Genomic DNA, 21142 nt, shown 5'->3' on the forward strand with positions numbered 1-21142 from the left:
ATGTGCAGAGTCTGGAGGAAAGGGTGTCCTCCCCAGCCGTCCGGCCTAGGTCCGAGATGTAAGGAGCTAGATAGGTTGATCCTGTCTTAGCGCTAGCCCTCTTACACCGTCCTGAGCGGTTGTCTGTTCCAGGCACAAACTCAACACATTGCTTCGGCGTCCCCACACGCGGGGACGCGGTGTTGGCGAGAGCCACGGATGGCCCTAATACCGTGGGGGTATGGAGGGCACTGTAATATTACATCAGTCCATGCGTGACCGGCGTGTCCCACGCCGCGCCATTCAATGGACGGCGGCAGTAATCAGGCCACCTTGTCAGGGCCGCCATGTATGGACGCCTGTCCAGGATACGGCGCCTCAGCTTGAGAATGCAGTGCAAACGAACACCTTCTCAAGGGCAACAGTCGCTTGCGGTTCACAAGAATTCAGGCGATACATCTTCGTTATGGCAAGGCCGGTCGGCCACGGTCCTGGTGCAGACTGATGGCCCAGACTGGGCTGCAATAGAACCCCAACACCCCTGCACGTATCGTACTACAAAACAACGGAACAGCTCTCTGCACCAAACGGCTGAAAAGGTATAACCATGTGTGAGCAGTCTCCACGCGTCGTCAGTAAGGAACTCGCAACCTCTCACACTCGGGCTCTCGGGAATCAGTCCCATCACTGCTTTCATGAACTCCATTTGAAAGGCATTGCCATGCACAGACGTTTGTACCACATTCACTCGATTGTCAAGGCATTCCATGCCACCATGGCATACATATCCCGCACAAACAAGTGATGTTTAACAGTGGGGATCAGGCACACACACGGTCCCACAGCTGTTGTCGTTGGTACAGCAAAACCCATATCCCGCTCGTCCGTAGGCTCAGGAAGCTACTGTTACGGACAATGTGTCCATTACTTTCCACCGCCACCTGACAACGCTGAATACAGCAACGCACATACGGTACGGAAAAGCGAACAAACACAGACGCCACTTCAACCCCACGAGCCAAACACTTGTGAGGCGGCCCCCCCCACCCTTCCCACCCACCTAATTCAAAATTAATCCCTGGTTGTCGAGATTTGATTGCGGGGTTCAGTGACTCAGCATGTAGCCCAGACCGCCCGCGGCAGGCGCTGCCTTGCTGTCACTGAAGCCCTCAGGGGCCCCCAGCATGGCACCGCGGACGCCGCTGCGGTGCATGCCCTGCCGCGAGATGACCACATAGCCGTCCGCGCCGGTGGCAGCGCCAGCACCCACCCCAGCGCCAACGCGGCGCGCATGCTGCAGTTGCACCGCGGTCAACAGCGATAGCGCCGCGGGTGCGGGGGCGGCCTCACGCGCGCCCCAGCGCAGCGCGTGCTGCAGCTGCGGTGCCGGAGAGGTGACGCCGCCATGCAGAGGATGGTGCTGCTGCGGGCGTTGGTGCTGCTGGTACTGCTGCTGGTGGTGCTGTGGCTGGCGCTGCTGGTGCTGTGGCTGGCGCTGCGGGGGCTGGGGCTGCGGCTGCTGGCCAGCGGCCTGGTGCGGCCGCGCGCGTAGCTGTGCGTGCTGGGCCTGCAGGCGCTGCAGCATCGCGGCCGAGTCTAGAGCATTGTAGGCTGCTCCGGTGCCGCCGAGCGCCCTGCCGCCGGCGGCGGCGCGCGCCGCGAGTGCCGCTAGCAGCGCGTCGGCCTGACCAGCGCCATCATGCACCCTGTCCGCGGGGGTGTCAGTCATGCCGTGGCTGCTGCGCCGTGGCCAGGCCGTGGCGCCCGGATGCAGCACCTGCTGCTGCGAGTGCAGCTGTGGGTACTGCAGCTCCGGCGACAGCGAGGCCGCTGGTGAGGGTGCGCTGGGTGTGGGCAGCTGCTGCGCGCTCAGGTGCACGTGCAGCTCTGACGAGGAGCACCGCGGCAGCCGCGACTGCAGCGAGGAGGCGCCGGAGGCGGCGGTACTGACGAAGCGAGGCGGCAGCACATGACACAGGTTGGCAACGTCGTCGTTGTGGTTGCACTCCCTGCTGTTGCTGTGAAGCAGCCCACGCGCCACACCGCCGCAGCCGGCGGCCGCCCGACCCAGCACCACCTCCTCGTCCTCGTGGCTGCCGCAGCGCTGCACCGACCGCAGGCGCAGAGCCGCCAGGTGCAGGGCAGTGGATGGGTGCGCCCTGCTGAGAGCCGCAGCAGCAGTAGGGGACGAGGAAGCCGTGGCGCGCGGAGGCTCGCCGTGCTCGCTGCCGTGCGTGTGGCTGCTGCTGCTACTTGCCGCGCCGCGCGCAGGGCCGTGGCCAGCGCTCGTAAGGCCCGCTGCAGCCGCGGCAATGGCCTCGTCGGAAACTTTGATGGGCAAGGCGCCGCAACCGGCGGCGGCGCTGAGCCGCCGCTCGGACGTGGGCTGGCGCGCGCCTTGGTGCCTGGCGTCGGCGAGGTCCTGGTGGTGCTGGTGGTGGGGCCGGAGCTGCTGTGCGGCAACTTGGCGCGCCAGCTGCTGCGCGTCTGCGGACTGGAGCACGCTGGACAGGTGCTGGACAACCTGGGGCGGCGAGGGCAGGGCGAGCATGAGGCGAGGGAGGTAAGCGGAGGGTGTTGGGGGGCATCAAAGACTGGTGCAGCCGGAAATCCTATGGCAACTGGTTCCCTTATGGTGTGAGGGTCTCGGCAAGTACATGACATGCCACTCATGCACGGAGCTACACTCACCATCTGGACCTGCTCCGGGTTGAGTGCTTCGCGGTGCGTCAGCAGCACTTGCGCCAACTTCATCTTCTCCAGCAGGCCCGGCCCACCCTTGGAGGGAGACTGCACGACGCGCGACACGCATGCCGCCGGGTCCTCCAGCAGCTGCTGCTCCGACTCCGAGTCCGTGCCGGCAGCGCTGGGACTGGGGCTGGGGCTGCACGGGGTGCTACGGGTGCGCCTGTCTGCCGCCGGCCTGACGGCAGCGGCGGCGCCAGACACGTCCGCGCCGACGGCCAGGAAGCACGGGCCATCGGACGCGCCGGAGCCGGTGGGGCTGACGCGCAGCGCTGTCGGGTGCTGCCAGGCCGCGCCAGCGGGCGAAAGCGCGCGCATGGGCTGCGGCCGGCCGGCCAGTGGCGTCCGCTCAGGCAGGCCCAGCGCCCCCCCGAGCTCCCGGACGTCCACGCTTGGCTGCGGCGCGACCAGCAGTCGTACATCGGCGGGGCTCCTGGCGGAGCTGGGTACGTAGTGAGGGCCGAGCCCCATGGGCAGCGCCGCAGGCACACCGCCTGCGGAGACAACTCCGCGACGCTTGGCGGTGGGCAGTGCCCACGCGTCGTCAAGAGGCGTCGCGGCGGCCGGCGGTGACAACCGCATCAACGGCGTCGCCATCTTCTGGGCGGAAGCGGGAGCCAGTGGCAGCACCGTAGCACCCGGCTCACTCACGAATGCAGGCCGAGCGGGAGATGGCTGGGCTGTGCCAACAGTAAACGGCGCGAACGGGGCGCTGTTGGGAAGGCACGGCTCAGGCGTCAGCTCTACGGTTGTCAGGCCCCGCATTGTCAGGTCGCCAAAGCCCGGCTCCTCGAACTGCGCCGCGAGAGCCGTTCGCTTTCGGTTTGTATTTGCATTCTTCTTCTCGGACTGTAGCTCCGCTGTGCAAACCGTAGCCAGGGCGTCAAGCGCCTGTTGCGGGCGCATCGGGGGTCGGACGCGAACTGAGTGCAACTGTTGAAGTGCGGAGTGACGCAAACGCACAAGTCCTCGGCATGGCTAAATAAAGGACCGGTAGTCTGTCTACGACGCGCGTACGTGGTTCGTAGAATCTACGCGGAACGTTGCCGCTAGCGCGGTAGCATTTGGGTGAGTTGATTGAGCGATGGCGGGCTCCCGTTAGCTAAGGAGTCCGACAGGCGCGGTAGCAGGACCGTATGTGCTTTCTCCTCAATGCAAATTCTGAGGCCGACTCCCGGTTTGCCGCCGCGAACACGGCGTTCGGGTTCGACCCGGTGAGCCGTGCAGTCGTAGTGACTATGTATCGCTAGCTCACCCCTTACCGAGAAAGCCATAGCTGCTGCAGTGTCCTGCACTGTGAAGCTTCAGCTCCTAGAGGATGGAGCCTGTGGAAAGCCCGGGGCGGGGGGAAAGACACCTCAGCGCCCGCCTCAATGAGCGCTCCTAGACAGCCGTTTCCACGCCCTCTGACTAGCCCCCCAGACATAACAGCAAACAGCGTATAATAATCGGTGCACGAAGTACAGGGTGTGGCGGAACGCCTCCAGCGCGCCAAATTTGGGTGCAGGCCAGTCGTCGCAAACAGACAGGGGCTTTAAGCGGTGCCACCAGCAAAGCTTACCACCGAAGATATGGATTCACGCCAGCTGGAGACCGTGAGACACAGTGCTGTGTTGAGCAGACGCGAGCGGAAGCTACACTACTTCCTTGCGCTTGTTCTGTGTTCACACCGTAGGCAGTATAGAAGCTATAGAAGCCACGCCACCTATATGCAGGCACCGGAGAAACAGGGAACTTTAAACCGACTGTGGAGTTAACAGGACGCGAGTTTGGAGGCGAGTGGTTGTTAATGTGTATTGCAAGTATGCTCGTGAATTCGTAGTATTGATTCTATATAGTGAGCGCTGTGGGGGCTTAGCCTTAGGCCAGCACGAGAACCGCGGATGTACGGCTGCCTCGTAAACTGGCCCGGTCGTTTCTATTCCGACGGAAGGTCTTGCAGACTCCAGTCACACGGTTTGCAGTTCAGTGCCAACCTTCCAGGACTGTTTGAGAATGTCTTACCATCCCAAACAGGCAGCAGTGTGAAGCCGCGGAAACCTTTCTCCGGGCTCTTCCGCCGCTTCGCATGCCAAGCTTCAGAACAACTGAAGCACATTGGACTGACTGGTGGCGTAAAGGTGACGGAGGACTAGGGGAGAGGGAAAGTCGCGGCGGGCCAGCAAGGGGGCGGGCGCCATGCGGGACATTTGAAACCATTTCCTTGCCAGCGCGCCTCTAGTGAGCAACTTTGTTTATGGACATGACTTGTGCTTCAATTATATTTCATAGCTGGTCCTCTAACCCCGGCTTTGGGAGGCCATGCACCAAGACGACGCTGGCTGTTGGAAATCATCTGAAACATTTTCAAGCTAGTTCAAGACCTAGATGCAAATGTAGATCATCGGGCTGGACTGATCCGCAAACGCGCAAGGCAGCAGCGGCAATGTCAAAACTTTTCTACAAGGGTGAGCAGTAGGACTGTTGGGACGGAGCTTTACGAGTAGGAATTGCAAGCGAATGATGAAACTTGAATTGAGGCAAGGAAGCTTGGTAGCCGGGCACACCTGCTGCGTGCTACCCCACGCTGACAACGCGCCGACCCCATGTCGCGCTGGCCCCGCACAGACCTCATCGACCCACATGGCGGCGGTGCAAAGGTAAACAGCACGGGCACATCCGTGCGTTGGGGGGGGTGGGGTGGGGTGTTCTGTGAAATGCCTACGGCCGCATGCGGCGCCGGGGGCCGGGGGGGAGGACGGCCTAGACGCACTGACATGTCGCCGCGCCCGGCGCGTACGCGCTGGAGTGCCAGCCACAGGGGACAGACTGACCGACCCGCCCACTTCAACCACTGCATATGGACCTTGAAAACATGTTGTCCTGCCCAGTACCAGTCGGCTCCTACCCTGCCCGCTCTGCCTGCCATACCTGTCACGCCACGTGTCCGCCCCGCCCCATCCTGCACACCCGCACCTTCCCATGCAACGCCGCACTCGCAACCCCAGGGCGCCGCCGCGCCGCCGCCGCCGCCGCTGCCCGCCACCAGCCGCCGTAGCGCGGAGCCGCACAGCGCCGCTCTGCTGGACCTGCCGCTGTGGCGCGCCGACAGCACCGTGCTGGTGGGGCAGCAGTCGCTGCTGCACATCCACACGCCCCTCTACGTGCACATGTTTGACGCGCTGTTCGCCCAGTCGCCCTGTGGCCCCTGGTACTTTGGACACGTGCGGCTGCCGGGCGGCTCACGGAACCTGGGCGCCGCCGAGTGGGAGCTGTGTAGGCAGGGCTCGTGTGCGCCGCATGTGGGCGTTCTGATGGAGGTGAATCGTGCGGTGCGGCTCGAGGACGGCAAGCTGATGGTCATAGCCACGGGCGTTGCCAGGATACGGGTAGGTGGCAGCGCATGCGCGTTTTGGGGTCTAGGGCGCGGGCATTGCGCCTGCGCGGAAGGAGCGGGGATGGGCTGGGGTAGCCAGGCGGGGAGCGTCCTGGTCGGGGTGGCCGAATGGGGCTGCTGCCTGGTGGGGACGCCGGGTTGGCGTCTCGTCGCTCCCTACACCGCCTGCTTTTGCTGCACAGTTGTGGCTTTTTAGGGGCCTGCCTTGCCTGTTGCTCGAAAATGCGGCGATCCCAATCGCTCCCGCTCCCGCGCCTTCCACCCCGCGCACGCCTGGCCGGTTGCAGGTTGTGCGCGCGCTGCAGTCCACGCCCTACTCCCGCGCCGAGGCGGTGGTGCTGCACGAGGAGGAGCTGCTGGAGGCGCAGCACGGCCTCGCGCTGGCGGCGGCGCTGGACGCAGCCGCGGCACCGCCGGCCGACTCTAGCGCGAGCTCGGCCGCGGGCCCCAGCTCCGCGCCTGGTGCGGCTGCGGGTGGGGGTGCGGGCGTGGGTGTGGGCATGGGTGTGGAGGCTGTGCTTGCGGCGGCGCGCACGGCGGCCGAGGCGGCGGCGACGGCTGCCAGCTGGCCGTGGCTGACGTACGAGCTGGCCACGGTGCGGGCAGCGGGGTGGCCGGGCGGGCCCATGGAGGGCACGGAGGGGCCGGCGGACACACGCCGCCTGGTGACAGAGCTGGTGGACCATGGTGAGCACAGGTTTGGAAACAGGGACGGGGCTTCGGAGTTTGTGCTCCAAACCTTTGGGGCATTTTCACGCTCGGCTGGCCAGTGCCTATCTCGTCCTTATCCTGCTGTGCGGTTCATTTGGTCGAGGAGCTTTGTGCAGGTCACGAACAAACGCCATGCTTGCTGTTGGATGCCCGCACGCAGGCGTGCTCAATGTGGTGCCCTTCCCGGACGGACCCGTCGTCGGGCGGTGGGACCTGGCAGCACTGGCGCACACAGCCAACACAGCCGCCGAGGCTGCGGCCGCAGCGGAAGCCGCCGCAGTGCTGTTCCCCGCCGCGCCGCCTGCCGCGCCGTCAGCTCCTGCAGCGCCACCAGCACAGCCGGTGCAGTCGCCGCCGCCGCCACCACCACAGGCGCTTGGCACGTTTGGCTCGGCCGGCTCTGTGGCAGCCGCCCTTGCGAGCCTGGGTAGCGACTCCGACCTTGGCTCCGCCGCCACATCCTTCGACTCAGTTGACCTAGACGACCCGCCTGAACCCTCCTCGCCAGCCCCGTCCCCATCCACGTCCACCTCCCAACCACAGCCTCAGGAGCCGCACCAGCAGCAGCAGCAGCAGGAGCTGGTGCCGCCGGCGCCCTCACCGCCGGCGGACCTGGTGGAGGGCTTGACGGGCAACACCCGGCACGACCTGCTGCTGCTGGAGTCGCGGCTGTGGGCGGAGCTGGACGCGCTGGCGGTGCTCACCGCGCGCGTACACCAGCGGCGCCTGGGCCTGCCGCTGGGGCTGTTGCAGCTGCGCCCCAGTGACGAGCTGGTGGAGGAACAGATGCGGGCCGCCGCGGCGCCGGCGGCAGTCGGCGGCGACGGCGCGGCGACGGCTGCTGCTTCCGCAGCAGGAGGAGATGGTGAAGCGGCGGCAGTACTAGCAGGGGCAGCAGCAGGGGGCCATCGGCCGGCGCGGATGGAGGTGCCGGGCGTGGGCGTGGTGAATGGCGTGAAGCAGGCGGAGGGCACGGCGCAGCCGCTGCAGCATGAGGCCAGCGAGGGGTTGGACGTGTACGCCCCAGCCGCGTATCCACTGGAGCGGCGCGCGCTGCGGTTGTCGTATGCGGCGGCCGGCATCTTTGTGGAGGTGGGTGGAAGCCAGGCAGGGATGGGGCAGAGTTAGGGCAGGTAATGTCGCCACATTGCCGATGTCATGGATTCGGCCGCGCAGGACCAATTGCCGCAGACGCTGCCTGCATGTCGTCAACTGCGCCGGGGTGCTTGCGAGTCACCAAAGGTCAAGCGCGCTAGCTGCGGCACGGCTTGTCTGTACATCTCAGCGCCGCCCGCACGTGTTCGTCCTGCAGGGCTCGGACTGGGACACGCGGCAGGAGCTGCTGGAGGCCGGCTCCATCCGGCAGCGGCTGATCGCGGTGCTGTGCCAGGCGCGGGAGGCGCGCAAGGTGCTGTCGGCCATGGCCGTGCTGCGCAACCTTTAGAGGCTGTGAGCTGTGTATGCCTGTCAGGTGCAAATGGGCTGCAATCGAGCTGTCGAGTAGTACACGGTGCGCGGTCCTGGGGAAGGCGTGAGGCCTGAGAATGTGAGGCAGGCCGAGGCGTGCCTCGCCACCACCAGGCTGCGGATGACTTGGCACGCAACTACCGTAGTGGCTGTCTGGCTGGTGTGCCGTGGGTGGGATAAATGCCAAAGTCAGGCAAAGGGATGCTGGTGCTGCCGCTGAATATCACCGCCGGCGGGCTTGGTTGCCATTTGAATTGTACAGCTCATGGAAAGGCCATGAATGTCCGTTGGTGTAAACATTCGAGCCAGTCCTTCGCATTGCGCTTTGGCGCTTGGGCTGCTGGCCCGCCAAGGTCCGGCCAGGCCGCCTCACCCAACACCACCCCTGCCCAACACCATCTCACTAGGTTCAGACACACGCTGGGGATGTCGCCTGGGACCTGCTGAGGTGCTGCCTGCCGTTCTATGCCGCGCATGCCACCTGCTACTCCTCAGTCGATGCCGGATATATGGCCACAAACATCCACCATCACATTCACCTCCAGCAGCATTGCTAATGTCCTCGGCATTGACCTAATGCGGCATGAAAACACGTCCACATACACTCAGCGCATCCAGAGCGGTGTATCCCTGGCGTCCAAGCATTACTAGGCCAACAAGTAGCTAAACATGAACAGTCATCTAGTCCGGGGATTTCTAAAAGTCAGCATGCACTCGTGTCCTTGGTCCCTGAGCACCGCTATGGACGCGTGGCTACCGTACCTGCGCCCAGGAAAGGGCCGCCATGGGGCTGCATGGGGCGCGCAACACCGCTCTGCGGCCCCCCCTCTAGCCTCACGTGGTCACAGACGTTGGCGGTTGCGCAGCGGTTGTGCAAGTCACTTCTCCTCCTGCTTGCCGCCGAGCAGCGGCTCCTCCTGCGCGGCCGCCTCGCCGCGCTCAGTGTCCTTTGGGGGCGCCTCCGTCTTGGCGCCGTGCTTGCCGCCGTCCTTCTTGGCAAAGCCCTGGTAATACAGGGCGCCGAACACCATGGTCGAGCCCAGCCTGCAAGCAGATTGGCAATGCATGGGGGAACATGAATGCGGCTCAGTGACTGCGTAGTGTTGCTGCTCCCTACCGCACGTCATGGCTGGGACTCTGGGACAACCCTCCAACGGTGAGGCGACGCCACGCCACCACCTGCACTGTCCGCCCCACCTCCCAGCCCGCTCCCATCCCGGCAGGCTCGCACGGGCGCGCACACTCACCACTGGCCACCGGTGAGCGGGTGCGCAAACAGGATGCAGGACAGCAGGATGGACAGGAACTGGCGGGTGGTCATGATGGTGGCGAACACCAGCGCGCCGAAGGTCTTGATGGTGTAGGAGATGAACAGCGCACCCACGGTGGCGGCCACCGACAGTGTCATCATAGACGACAGTGCGTCGGGGTGGCGGTTCACGAACGAGAACGCCAGGGGCAGCTGGCCCGAGGAGAACAGGCCTGAGGGAAGGAGACGAAGCGTGTGGCGTTGGGCTGGATGGTTAGGGCTTCGGAAGGGCGAGGGGGTTGGGGGAAAGGGCGGGCCGGTGGGGGGACTCCGGCGCGCATGGCGGCCGACACAGCACGCTCAGCACGTTGCGCCCACCCTGGCCCCAACGGCGGGCGCTGTACCGAGTGAGGCTCAACCCCATGCCCGCGCGCACACACCCGCGCCTCTTCTCACCCAGCATGCTCAGAATGGAGGAGCACATGGTGGTGTACAGCATCTGGTTGTAGGTGGTCATGTTGTACCCCTTGAACAGCTTGTCCTGGAACGTCGACGTGAAGCCGTCAAAGCCCAGGTAGCCCAGCATCAGCGCCAGGCCATAGATGCTGGACTGCCACAGGCTCTCCGAAACCTTGGACTTCACATCACCCGTCAGCAGGAACACCGTGCAGCCGGAGGTGATAACCAGTGCCAGACCCCAGTCCGCGGCCTTGTACTTCTTGCGCAGCATGAGGATACCCCAGATCATCACAGGCAGCATCTTCGCGCATTTCCCAAGGGTCTGGACCGGGAAAGACACGTATTTGAGTGCCTCGTATTGGCAGGTTGTGGCGATCACATTTGACAGCGACACGGCGAAGTAGGTCCAGATAGGCGCCACGGGGTAAATCTCCGAGTACTTGCCATCGTGCTGCACGCATAATGTAGGAAGGGTGATCAGTTGTGCAGCCGACAGGCCGGTCAGACGCGACTGCTGGGGGTAAGCGAACTCACCACCAACATGACAATGGCGACCGCGCAAGTCGTCAGGCGGTTGCACAGCACCAGGAAAAGGGAGTACTTGAATACCTCAGCTGCCGCGCCCTCTCCGAAAGGCATTGTCATAATGCGCTCCTGCAGAGCGTGCAGCGAGCCGTCTGTCGCCTCAGCATCCAAACTTGACCCGTCGACCAGGTCATCAGCATTGTCTGCGCGCTTACCTGAAGGACTCCATAGAGCATAAGGCATCCGACAATACCTGTCACACACCAGGCAACGTGCACCTTCTCATGGGCTTTAATTTTGCCCCAAAGCCAAGTAATCGGATTCATTTTTGCAAAACCTAATAGTGAACTGGTAGAGGAAGGTAAGAACAAGCTCTGGCAGGCTGTTTGGCTGACTTTTAAGGAGTCAGGCACGGTCCGCAACAGCTTCGGAATGGGGCCAGGCCAAATCCGTCCCGTCAGCAGGGGGGACCGGCTGCACGCTACTCCCATACACCTCTGTCTCCCTGACGCTTACGGGCAGGTGGCAATAGCCCATCGTTACAGGAAGGCGCGGGTCCCCACAGCCGGGATACCCCGGGGCTGCGCAGCTGAGCTGTGGCCAAGTCGGACACGTGCTACAGCCCACGCAAGCCCGCAAGCTGGCCTAGCAATCACAATCCGCCCCGATCAAGTCCTGGTGCTTAACAACCTTCAAATACACCGTGCATGAATAAACTGCAATCTTCACCAGTCCTCCGATGGGCTACGGAGGGATCCAGCATGTGTCACAGCGTGAAGGGGAGCTGCATGTGCGCAAGTCGTGTCACAGCATCCCTCATGCCTGAAGCCACACCCGACTGTGACTCCGCACATGCCATGAATGATTCGGGATTTACTTGGTCATCATGTAAATGTATGCAACGTCCTCCTGAAAATCCAGTTCATCAGCCTCCCCTTGCTGTGCCCGCCCTTGCGCCGCCCCATGCGCTGCTGTGCCTCCAACGCCGGCGGCGGCCGTTCTGCCTGCCACACCGGGAGGCTGTGGGTCCGTGCCGTCGGGCGTTGCCAACAACTTAAAGCCCGCTTCGGGCATGTCCTCGACCTGCTCCGGACCCGGCAGTGTGCTGGTCGCGGCGTACTCCAGCGCCGGCAGCCGCACCCGCTTCACCTGCGTACACGGCATGGGGGCACCAGGAACCATACCGAGCCTTGTGGTGCTGCCGCATCCAGACACGGGCCACCACCTCACCTGAAAGCCCCATGCCAGTGTTTGTACCCCAACCACCCACCCCACACGACGCTCGCACCTTGAACTCGTGCCAGTACACGGGGCTGAGCCCGGCGGCTGAGGCGGCGGTGATGCAGTACATGTCGCGCCGCTGGCCTGGGGGTGACCAGCACATGCATGCATGTGTGTGTTAAAGAGCACAAGGAACACTGGCCTGCATGCATGCATGTGTGTGTGCGCGTGATACGGTGGTGAGCGGCGGGGCGCGGTGGGGCGCCACAGCGCGTCAGTTGGAAGTGTGGTGCGTTGGAAGGATAAACAGTGCAGCGAATCCCTTTGAATAGCCTCCTGCTCAGTGGCGGGCTCGCGAGCCGGCCCTCACGCACGCAGGAACAGGTCTGACCTGGCGGCGAGTGAGAGACGGAGATCCAAACGCCGGGTGTGGTCATACGGCTGAACACGTTGGCCACGGCGGCACCGGCGCGGTCGATGCCGTCCCGTGCCGTCAGCAAGCAATCCATGACGCCCTGCGGGGCCGCAGGCGGCGTGGGGGAACAGCTTGTGCCCGGGGCCCCAGCTAGCCCATACGCCCATACGGTACGTCGCCCAAGCCTCTGTGGTCCCCACCTTGTCCAGCACAATGCCGAACTCCCGGCCACCATCCGGCGTGCCATCCAGCTCAGGCCACTCCGCCTCGTCAACGCTGCGCTGCACCACCCGCAGCCCAGTGCGCGCCGGGCGGGCGGCTCGCTGGCGGTGGACCTCTGCCGCGCTGGCCGCGAAGTCTAGGACGGTGATGTACTTGAAGCCGCTACGCGGACGGGCGGTGTGGGGCGGGTGGGATGTGAGTAGGGGGAACCGCAGTGTGGAGTGGCCCGGCAAGCTTGAAGCTGGATGGACTGAAGCGCGTTGACAGCGCATCCGCGCAATCCAATGCATGCGGCCGCCCCATTGGCCCTTGAAGCGGCGAGACTATCTCATGCTGGACCCTCCACATCAATGCATCCTCACCTGTCGTAGAGATCCTCCGCGAAAGTGGAGATGCCCGTGCCGACCTGCGAATGGCCAAGTAATCCCGGACGCGTAGGCGCGATGGAGGCAAAGGGCAAGTGCGCATCCCTCCCATCCCCAGGGTAGGCCTGCTGTGTGCGCTGAGATGTTGCGTCAACACCGGCCTGCGTCTATACGCGTCCTGCTCACCAGTAGTATGTTCGGCAGTGGCGGTGGCCAGTGGTTCAGGAGGTCAAGCACTATCTTGCGGAGGGTTGAGTACGAGCAGAGCCTGCAATTCACCGGCACACACGGAAGCGCTAGGTTAACGCTGTATTGTGTGAGGCATTTAGCCTCATAACTTAGATTGCCAGCGGTAGCCCCGGTAGCAAAGGAGGGCGGGTGCAGAGAGCGGGCGCAGGGTTGGTGGGGAGGCGAGGAGTCAAGCGAGCCCCGCGGCATGTCCACGGAGTGGCGGGAAGAGCCGCACACAACCCTAGGGTTCTAGAATGCGATAGGATACGTGGTGAACATCTTCAAGGACTATACTGCATACAGCTGGCCATGTAAACCCGCTGCCCTTTTTTTCCTGCAAATGCTTACCAGTCACGATGGTCAGCTTCGCTGGCGGTGCTCTCTTCCCAATGCTCAGCTGTCGCGAAAGCCATCTAATGCAGTCCATTATACCTCTGGCGATCAGGCCCTCAAGTTTTGTGTATGCAAGGTCGCCATGCAATTGTGCAATCGCAGCGCAAGTCAGCACGTCGTCGTCGCCTTTTTGTCAACTTGGACACGCATTCTGTGTTGTGAGACATCACTTGGTGTGCCTGCATTTGGTCCTGCCGTTGCAAGTGCGTCTTGAGCCAACACGCCTTCAAATCACGTGTGTTAGTGCAGTAGAACTTATCGGGCAAGCCCTCGCACACCGCAAACAAGTGACTACGATAGTACTCGCGCGCAGCTCGCCTTGCTCGCTGCAAAGGCTTTTACAACCTCGCCGCCGGTTCGGCGCGACCAACGGCTTCAGACGGTCGCCAAGCTGTATATTGAACGCCGGACGCCGGACGCTGCCCCGCATGCTGCCGTAGCCGTTGGCCGCTGAGTCTCGTCGTCCTACCTCCAGCGCAACGTGCCCGCCACGCAGCGCTGCATAGCCCTAAACCCGCGGGCACGCATCGGTACCGGTGGCAGCCATGTCGGACGACAAGAAGAAGCAACCCCACGTCTCCCCCGCCATCAAGGGCTTCGCCGGCTCTATCGGCGGCGTGGCGGAAGCATGCGCGCTGCAGCCCATGGATGTCATCAAGACGCGCCTGCAGCTGGACAAGGCGGGCAAGTACAAGGGCATCTGGGGCTGCGGCAAGACCATCATCCAGGAGGAAGGCGTTGCCGCGCTGTGGAAGGGCCTCACGCCCTTCGCCATGCACCTCACGCTCAAGTACGCGCTGCGCATGGGCTCCAACAGTGTCTACCAGTCCATGTTGCGTGACGACAACGGCAAGCTGACGGACGGGCGCCGCATGCTGGCGGGCTTCCTTGCCGGCATCACGGAGGCGGTGGTGATCGTGACACCGTTCGAGGTGGTGAAGATCCGGCTGCAGCAGCAGAAGGGGATGGCAAAGGAGCAGCTCAAGTATAAGGGCCCCATCAACTGCGCGCTGACAGTGCTGCGGGAGGAGGGCATCCGCGGCATGTGGTCCGGCTGCACGCCCACGGTGCTGCGCAACGGCACCAACCAGATGTGCCTCTTCTGGGCCAAGAACAACGTCGACAAGTTCCTGTGGGACAAGCACGAGGGCGACGGCAAGATGCTCACACCCACGCAGTCCATGACCTCCGGCTTCCTCGCGGCGCTGCTGGGCCCCATCGCCACCGGGCCCTTTGACGTGGCCAAGACGCGGCTCATGGCGCAGACCAAGACCTCCGGTGGCACCCGCTACAGCGGCTTCTTTGACGCGCTCATGCGCATCCCGCGTGAGGAGGGCATTATGGCCATGTGGAAGGGGCTGCTGCCGCGGCTGCTGCGCATCCCGCCCGGCCAGGCCATCGTGTGGGCGGTCAGCGACCAGATCACTGGCTACTTTGAGGCGCAGTCCATCGCAAAGGCCTCGGGCAGCCTGCCGGCGTAAAGCGGTGCAGCAGCAACAGCCGGTCGCGTTGTTTGCCAGCTAGCGGCTGGAGGCAGGAGGGAGGGTTGGAGCTGGGCGTTGGGTTGGATGCGGCTGCCGCCGCGGCTGGCGGGTGGGACACTTGGTGAGCTGGCGGCTTGCCGGGACGCAGAGAGCGCCAAGCCCTGGTGGTAGGTGGCGGTGAGGCGACATGGGCGAGAACGGGCGTGATGTGGTGACCGCCGTGAGATGGGATGGGGCCCTTGTGAGGCGAGGCGGCATGACGGGTGGACCTGCGCGGGGCCGCAGGCAGCCAGTGGTACTTGTGGATGCAGTCGGAAGCCCAGTGCAACGAAGTAGCAGCGCGCATGTGTTGGGGTTGCAGCTTACACCTCCAGGAGTGAGCCCCATGCCGCTCAAGTCTATGCAGGGGGGGCGTACGTAGCATAACGCTGCCGCTGTGCAGCTGGTTCCAGACAGAACCGCTTGCACGCCTTAGCTGATGGACAATGCATAAGGAGTGAGGAGTGAGTGGGGGATTAAGGTGAGCTACGGCGGCTTGCGCACCGCACTACTGGCTCAAGCTTGGTAATGTGTTTGTCGCGCGCTCGAGAGCGCATGCATAAGGTTCGGGAGGAACCGCGGACTGGCGTGGGCAAGGTCCTGTGCGATAAGGGGAAGATGCCATGGGGCAGCATTTGAGTGCGTGTGGGGGCTTGTCGGGTGTCAAGGATACGCGGGGGTGGCTGGGAGCCATTGGGCAGCACTGTCGGGCAACGTAGTAGTCTATGGGGCGTCTTGTTTTGTCAGATGGTTTGCGCGGCTGGTATACCGTGTTGGTACTCGCGCTGCAGTGGTGCGCAGCTGCAGTGAGAAGGTGAGGCTTGGTTGCGAGAGGTTTCGCACTGATGCGCAATAAACGGCGAGCCATATGGACATCTGCCAATTTGATGCATCAGGGCCTGGTCGTGAAACTACTTGGGACGTATTGATACTGGTGTTGTCGTGCAGGAGAGCGAGCTAAGTGACATTCCGGAAAGCTTTGCGCTGCGGGGGCGAGGTAGGATGCGCGGTGACAACCATGGTGCTCAGGTGCGTTCGGGTGGGGCCACACGTGGATTGTGGCGCTAGCTGATGGAGCAAATCAGAGACGGCTTGCTCGCAGCAGCCAGTCATCTCCGCTGGCGTTGCTTGCCCATCCTCCTTAGGTAGGGTCGCGCTGTGGTGCCAGGCGCGATGTAGACACGGCCCCTGGTCATGGGGCTGCGGCGTAGGACGTAAGGGACTAGGTACGATGGTGTTTCTGTACGGTACAGCAAGACTCAAGTAGTCATAACGCAATTTACAAATGAACACTGTGCGAAAGCCAATGATCCGCATTGGGCGGTGGATGTACCGTTTGCGGGTGAGAAACACTAGCAGCAAGCTGTCGACGGGGATGAAATGACTCGTGACGTGTGTGGCGCTGGCCCATTTGCGAAGGCGGGCATTGGGCACTGTAATCATGAGGTGAACAGGATTGGAACTGCAATCGAATGTGCTGGCAAGGAAACGGATTAGGATGCTGCACAGTGACGCGGGGGCGTAGCGGCATGCCGCACTGCAGGCAGGGACAGGTAGCACCGTCCGCAGGGAAAGCTCGCGGGACAAGTGGGTGCGATGGCGAACTGAGGGGCTGACAGGGGCAAGCCCATGCAAGGGCGCAGTATACACATATGGCCATCAGCATCTGTCGCTCAAGGTGGAAATCAGAAAATGCAGCGGGCGTGACCGCTTAAAGGGGAAACCAAAACCGAAGGAGGGGCCCCGCGCGGTGGCGGGGCCAAGAAACTTGCGTGCGTGTAGGTGGGTATTGTCGGATGGACTTTCCGGCTTATACCCGCTCAAACAGAGCGCTGTACAAGCTGTGTTCTCGCATTTCAGTGCCACTTCTGCACGCTGCATAACTCCAATCTCGCACCAAGCGTCACCTTGCACACACCATCACTCAGGTTGCGCGACGACCTCGCCCTCACTTTCCTCTTGTGGGCTTCAGCAGATAACGTTGGTGCATAAGCTGACCGATCGCGAGTTGCCTGCAGCTCAATAGCCAAAGGAGCGACTCTTGCAGCAGCACTCAATGCACTGAAAGGTCTACCGGCCAAATGGCGACCGCATTTGGTACACCAGTTCTAGGCACTGCACCACAGCTACTGCACCGGCGACGCCACTGCGGACCGGGGCCTCGACTTGCGCGGGACCACAGGGTGATTCTCGCGCAAGGAGGCAGCAATGCAGGTCCAGGGCCTGGGAGCAGCTCGGATAGCTTGTCAGAGAAACTCTTACGTGTTCGACGGCGGCTCGGCTTGCCGACGGATGGCAGCGCAAACGGCGCGATGCCGGCCGATTCTGGCCGCGCGGGCGCTGGAGCACCGGGGCCGGCCGGAGGCAGGAGTAGCGCGGAGCTGGGCGTTGGGGAATGGGGGACGCAGAGCTGGTATGAGGACTGGGACCCGTCCGTGCGGTACTCGCCAAACCAGGTTGACCGCATAGCGGACGAGGGCGCGGACCGGTTCCGCAAGCTCACGCAGAACACGGGGCCACGTGACAAATGGATCACGCCGGTGAGTGAAGCAGGGCCTGGTGTTGGGGCGAAGCAGGCAAGGGTGGGAGCAGGGGGCGGTGAAGAGCGGGGCGCGCAGGGGAGAGGCGGGTTTGGGCACGGGCTGCCAGGAAGGCAAGTGCGTGCACGCAGCTGCCGCGCTGGCAACAGCTGGGCACCACAGCCGCCCAGGCCCCAGTGATGCCAGCGATGGTTTGCGGACCCGCTGCAGCTAACCGCAAACTAGCTGGCCGCTATCTCCATCGGGACCTTCCTGGCTTTGGTCGACCCGTGCAGCTGTCGTTGCACGGCCGCGCATCTGGCTCGCCCGCAGGACCCAGTTGGGCCCTTTCGGGGCTTGCAACCGCACACGACCGTGCCTGCCGGATGCCTGTCTGACTGTTTCCTTCCCTCACCTCACCTGATTGTGACCTGCAGCTGCTGGACTGGGATGCGGTGCGCGAGGGCTTGGATCCGGATCAGGAGCGTAGCGAGCAGATGATCACGGGAGAGGCTCTGGTCAACAAGGAGGAGAGCCAGGTGCGTGCCGTGTGTTTCTACACAGGCAAGGGAAGGGAAGGTTTCGGCACTGAAAACGCCTACACGCGCAAGGACACAGCTAGGCGGCGCGATTGGTTTGAAGACCGGGCCGAGTGTGGTGGTGTAAGGGCGGTGGCGGCGGTACTGAGGGGCTCAGACTCCTGCCGGGAGGGTCTGGTGGCGAGCGGGAAGGGTGCACCACAAGGCTGGTGGCTGGCGTGTGTAGGCGTTAGGATGAGTGGCATTTCCATGTGCGGCGGGGCCAGGTCCTCCATAGCTGGGCACGCGGGCTTGTGGGCGGTTATAAATGGAGTGGGATTGCAAGGCGAGGGCACGGCTGGCAGTCGATGGGGTGGGCTGAGACTATTGCGGGCACGCGCAGCTCCTGCCGGGAACTGCCTGCCCTGCCACTGCGCTTATTTTCCCGTGTGCTCCTCGACACACAGATTGCGGTGCGTTACGTGGCGCGGCTGATCGGCATCCCGCTCGTGACCGGCTTCGTCATCAGCCGCGCGCTGGCCGACCCCATCCTCAACTTCTCGCTGCGCAACAACCCGGACGCCTTCGAGCTGAGCGAGATGCAAAAGGTGGAGGGCGCGGAGGCGGTGCACATCGAGGAGACGCGGCTGCGGCTGGACATGGCCATCGGCCGCGCGCCGCCCATGACGGAGCTGCAAATGTTTGAGCATCTCGCCGAGTTCGCGGCGGAGGTGCAGGAGGAGGAGCGCCACCACAACGAGACCATCCTCATCAACGCCGTGTCGGACTCGGTGTCCTTCGCCACCTTTGCCGGAATCCTCGCGCAGCCCACGCGCAGCCGCGAAGCCACGAAAAACACGCTGGCACGCCTGTTCTACGGCCTCTCGGACATTGCCAAGGCCGTGTTGATCATCCTGGTGGCGGACACGTTGCTGGGCTACCACTCGGAGGAGGGCTGGCACGGCCTCATCGAGCTGGTGGCGGGGCACTACGGGATCGAGCCCAGCGAGGAGGGCGTCGTGATCTTCGTGGGCGTGGTGCCGGTGATCATCGACGTGCTGTTCAAGTACTGGATCTTCATCGGCCTCAACCGCATCTCGCCAGGCGCCGTTGTGACCATCAAGGTGGTCGACCGGCACTGATTTCTGCGCGCTTCATGCTGTTGGAAGTGCTGGCTTAGGTTTGCAAGCGAGCGAGCGCGAGAAGGTTGGGCGGCGGGGCTGGCGGTCGGGGTTCGCGTGGCGTGGGAACGTGCCGGTGCATGAGGCCGGCCGGCTACAGGAGCTGTTCTGTTGATATGCTGTAATATATCTGTATTATCTACAATGATGCGCTATCGCGAGCCAAATGAACCTCCGCGATCGGTTGCACCAGCAGGCCAATCGGAGTCAGGAGTGACGACCTCCATTCCTCCAGCCTTTTCAGACCCTTTGGGACCCGTTTCTCTGCATAGACCATATAGTGTCCCAACAGCACATAGCAGCCCAAAGGCCATCATGTGCAAGAGCCTCAACCCCAGCGAGCGGCTCAAGCACCAAACCGCCGAGCTGCTGGCCGGCAGCGAGCCGCCCAGCAGCAGCAGCAGCAGCAAGCAGTACTGCTGCACCCTGAGGCAGCCCTACACGCCCGACGTGAAGCTGCGCAGCCTCACAAGGGGGAACAAGGCGGCGGGGACCGCGGCTGCTGCGGCGGCTGCTGCGGCGGCCGCGGCTGCTGCGGCGGCCGCGGCTGCTGCGGCGGCCGCGGCTGCTGCGGCGGCCGCGGCTGCTGCGGCCGCGGAGCGCGTTCGGGCTGGCCTCGCCATGCCGTCGCCTCCTACGACGTGAACTTCAGCGGGATGCACCAGGGCGAAAACGCGGGCCGCCCCGCCGCCATGCTGTCGCTGGTCCGCCGCCGTGCCGCTGCGACGGCGGCCGCAGGGGCAGCCGCGGCGGCGGCGGCGGTGGCGGTGGAGGCTTCCAGTGCAGATGGCGGTGCAGCGGCAGCGGCGGCGGCGCTTGCAGCCTCGGCCCCTGCAGCGCTGCGCCGACGGCCGAGCCCGCGGCACCACCGAGGACCCGCCAGTCCGCCACTGCCACCACTGCGGCGCCACCAAGCCTAGCAAGGGCCGCTTCGTCAAGTTGGTCTTCCCGGGCGCCTGTGCAACCCGTGCGACCTGCTGCGCCGCAGCAAGCGGCTGCAGGGTGAGCCGCTGTGCAAGGGCCGCCCGCTGTGCATCATCAAGACGGGCCGCTGCATGGCCGTGTCGCCGGCAGTGGTGACCGCGCCCCTGCACGCGCGCGTGGTGGGGAGCGATGCGGGAGGCGGAGGCGGCTACGGAGGCGTGGGGCCCAGCGTACGATCAAGGCTCAAGGGCGTGCAAGATAAATGGTAAGGCCAAACATCCACCGCGCTCTGTGGGCTGGTTCTTGTTTTCTTTGGGCTTGGAATTAATCTACCCCCCAGGAACACCCCTGTCCTTCAGTACTGACGCAAGTGTTGATATTGTTTTAAGCCACACTCACACCTGTCAAGCCCCCATGCACGCCTTTCCGTCCCAATTATTCTGCGGCACTGTCGTTGGCACCACTCACGTGCATGTCGTACACCTTGCCCACGGTGTGCAGCATGGTCTCGCCGAATGAGGCCTTCACCAGCCGGTCCGCCTCCGTGCGCGGAGATATGCGCAGGCGCTTGTGTGTAACTGTGCTGCGGGATGAGGGGCTGGCGGTGAGCTGGATGTGAGGCACGGCGCCAGGCTGTGCGAGTTATGAATGCGACATTACAAGAAGGGACAGTCCGACCAAGTAAGGGTGCCCAGCACCCAGGTCAGGAGGGAACCGGTTAAGGGGCTGGCAGAGCTGTGCAGTTCTGTTTTGCGCGCGGTTCTGGATTTGGGGAGAGGTCGGCCATTTTGCCGGACGCCGTTCTTTGTCTGCTAGAGATTTGTCGAGTATGCGCGCCGCAGGCCAAGCAGGCGAATCACAGCGCGCGCGTAGCGTGTGTCGAACGGATAGGGGCCAACAGAGTGTGTGCCATGAAACGATCCACGACTGCATGTGGTTTGGAGGCGCAACGTCTGTGTAATTGACGAATATCCGGGTACCTACGATCCCCCAAAGGCGCTTGCTTCAAAAGCGGCTGACGGTAGCACCGGCCGGGCGTGTTGGAGGCCTTGGAGTACCTGCCTGGGCACGAGCTGCGGAGGACGCACCGACAGGTGGCTGGGCTGCTGGTGTCGGGTG

At 63.6% G+C, this 21142-nt stretch overlaps 7 protein-coding genes across 8 annotated transcripts; 4 read left to right on the forward strand and 3 right to left on the reverse strand.

Annotated features, from left to right (window-relative positions):
• Positions 1 to 226: 226 nt before the first annotated feature.
• On the reverse strand, positions 227 to 4543 carry CHLRE_06g260000v5 (uncharacterized protein). Its single transcript, XM_043062777.1, has 4 exons — positions 4286 to 4543; positions 3987 to 4049; positions 2671 to 3615; positions 227 to 2503 (listed from the first exon to the last, which is right to left on the reverse strand). Exons 2-4 carry the CDS (start codon positions 3996 to 3998, stop codon positions 1085 to 1087), a joined length of 2376 nt encoding a protein of 791 aa, XP_042923483.1. The 5' UTR covers positions 3999 to 4049; positions 4286 to 4543; the 3' UTR covers positions 227 to 1084.
• Positions 4544 to 4706: 163 nt separating this feature from the next.
• Positions 4707 to 8508, forward strand: CHLRE_06g260050v5 (uncharacterized protein). Its single transcript, XM_043062778.1, has 6 exons — positions 4707 to 5171; positions 5332 to 5363; positions 5712 to 6092; positions 6388 to 6787; positions 6972 to 7903; positions 8124 to 8508. Exons 1-6 carry the CDS (start codon positions 5150 to 5152, stop codon positions 8253 to 8255), a joined length of 1899 nt encoding a protein of 632 aa, XP_042923484.1. The 5' UTR covers positions 4707 to 5149; the 3' UTR covers positions 8256 to 8508.
• A 12-nt stretch (positions 8509 to 8520) lies between these two features.
• CHLRE_06g260100v5 (uncharacterized protein) lies at positions 8521 to 10906 on the reverse strand. Its single transcript, XM_043062779.1, has 5 exons — positions 10727 to 10906; positions 10521 to 10640; positions 9984 to 10437; positions 9526 to 9760; positions 8521 to 9322 (listed from the first exon to the last, which is right to left on the reverse strand). The coding sequence occupies exons 1-5, from the start codon at positions 10835 to 10837 to the stop codon at positions 9157 to 9159; spliced, it is 1086 nt and encodes a 361-aa protein (XP_042923485.1). The 5' UTR covers positions 10838 to 10906; the 3' UTR covers positions 8521 to 9156.
• A 132-nt stretch (positions 10907 to 11038) lies between these two features.
• On the reverse strand, positions 11039 to 13406 carry CHLRE_06g260150v5 (uncharacterized protein). The gene is made up of 7 exons (XM_043062780.1): positions 13314 to 13406; positions 12921 to 13002; positions 12732 to 12775; positions 12348 to 12531; positions 12124 to 12247; positions 11800 to 11876; positions 11039 to 11660 (listed from the first exon to the last, which is right to left on the reverse strand). The coding sequence occupies exons 1-7, from the start codon at positions 13376 to 13378 to the stop codon at positions 11385 to 11387; spliced, it is 852 nt and encodes a 283-aa protein (XP_042923486.1). The 5' UTR covers positions 13379 to 13406; the 3' UTR covers positions 11039 to 11384.
• A 100-nt stretch (positions 13407 to 13506) lies between these two features.
• CHLRE_06g260200v5 (uncharacterized protein) lies at positions 13507 to 16332 on the forward strand. Its single transcript, XM_043062781.1, has one exon. The coding sequence runs from the start codon at positions 13904 to 13906 to the stop codon at positions 14837 to 14839; it is 936 nt and encodes a 311-aa protein (XP_042923487.1). The 5' UTR covers positions 13507 to 13903; the 3' UTR covers positions 14840 to 16332.
• Positions 16333 to 16716: 384 nt separating this feature from the next.
• CHLRE_06g260250v5 (uncharacterized protein) lies at positions 16717 to 19236 on the forward strand. The gene is made up of 3 exons (XM_001696540.2): positions 16717 to 17421; positions 17838 to 17939; positions 18386 to 19236. The coding sequence occupies exons 1-3, from the start codon at positions 17194 to 17196 to the stop codon at positions 19058 to 19060; spliced, it is 1005 nt and encodes a 334-aa protein (XP_001696592.1). The 5' UTR covers positions 16717 to 17193; the 3' UTR covers positions 19061 to 19236.
• Positions 19237 to 19286: 50 nt separating this feature from the next.
• On the forward strand, positions 19287 to 20996 carry CHLRE_06g260300v5 (uncharacterized protein). 2 transcript variants are annotated; one of them, XM_043062782.1, is made up of 3 exons: positions 19287 to 19740; positions 20088 to 20288; positions 20525 to 20996. In XM_043062782.1, the coding sequence occupies exons 1-3, from the start codon at positions 19415 to 19417 to the stop codon at positions 20640 to 20642; spliced, it is 645 nt and encodes a 214-aa protein (XP_042923489.1). In that variant the 5' UTR covers positions 19287 to 19414; the 3' UTR covers positions 20643 to 20996. The 2 variants fall into 2 exon arrangements, with proteins under 2 accessions (XP_042923489.1, XP_042923488.1); XM_043062783.1 differs by lacking the exons at positions 20088 to 20288; positions 20525 to 20996 and having other exon boundaries at positions 19287 to 19778.
• The last annotated feature ends 146 nt before the right edge of the window (positions 20997 to 21142 follow it).

This window comes from Chlamydomonas reinhardtii, chromosome 6 (assembly GCF_000002595.2).
Source record: "Chlamydomonas reinhardtii strain CC-503 cw92 mt+ chromosome 6, whole genome shotgun sequence".
Taxonomy (NCBI): domain Eukaryota; kingdom Viridiplantae; phylum Chlorophyta; class Chlorophyceae; order Chlamydomonadales; family Chlamydomonadaceae; genus Chlamydomonas; species Chlamydomonas reinhardtii.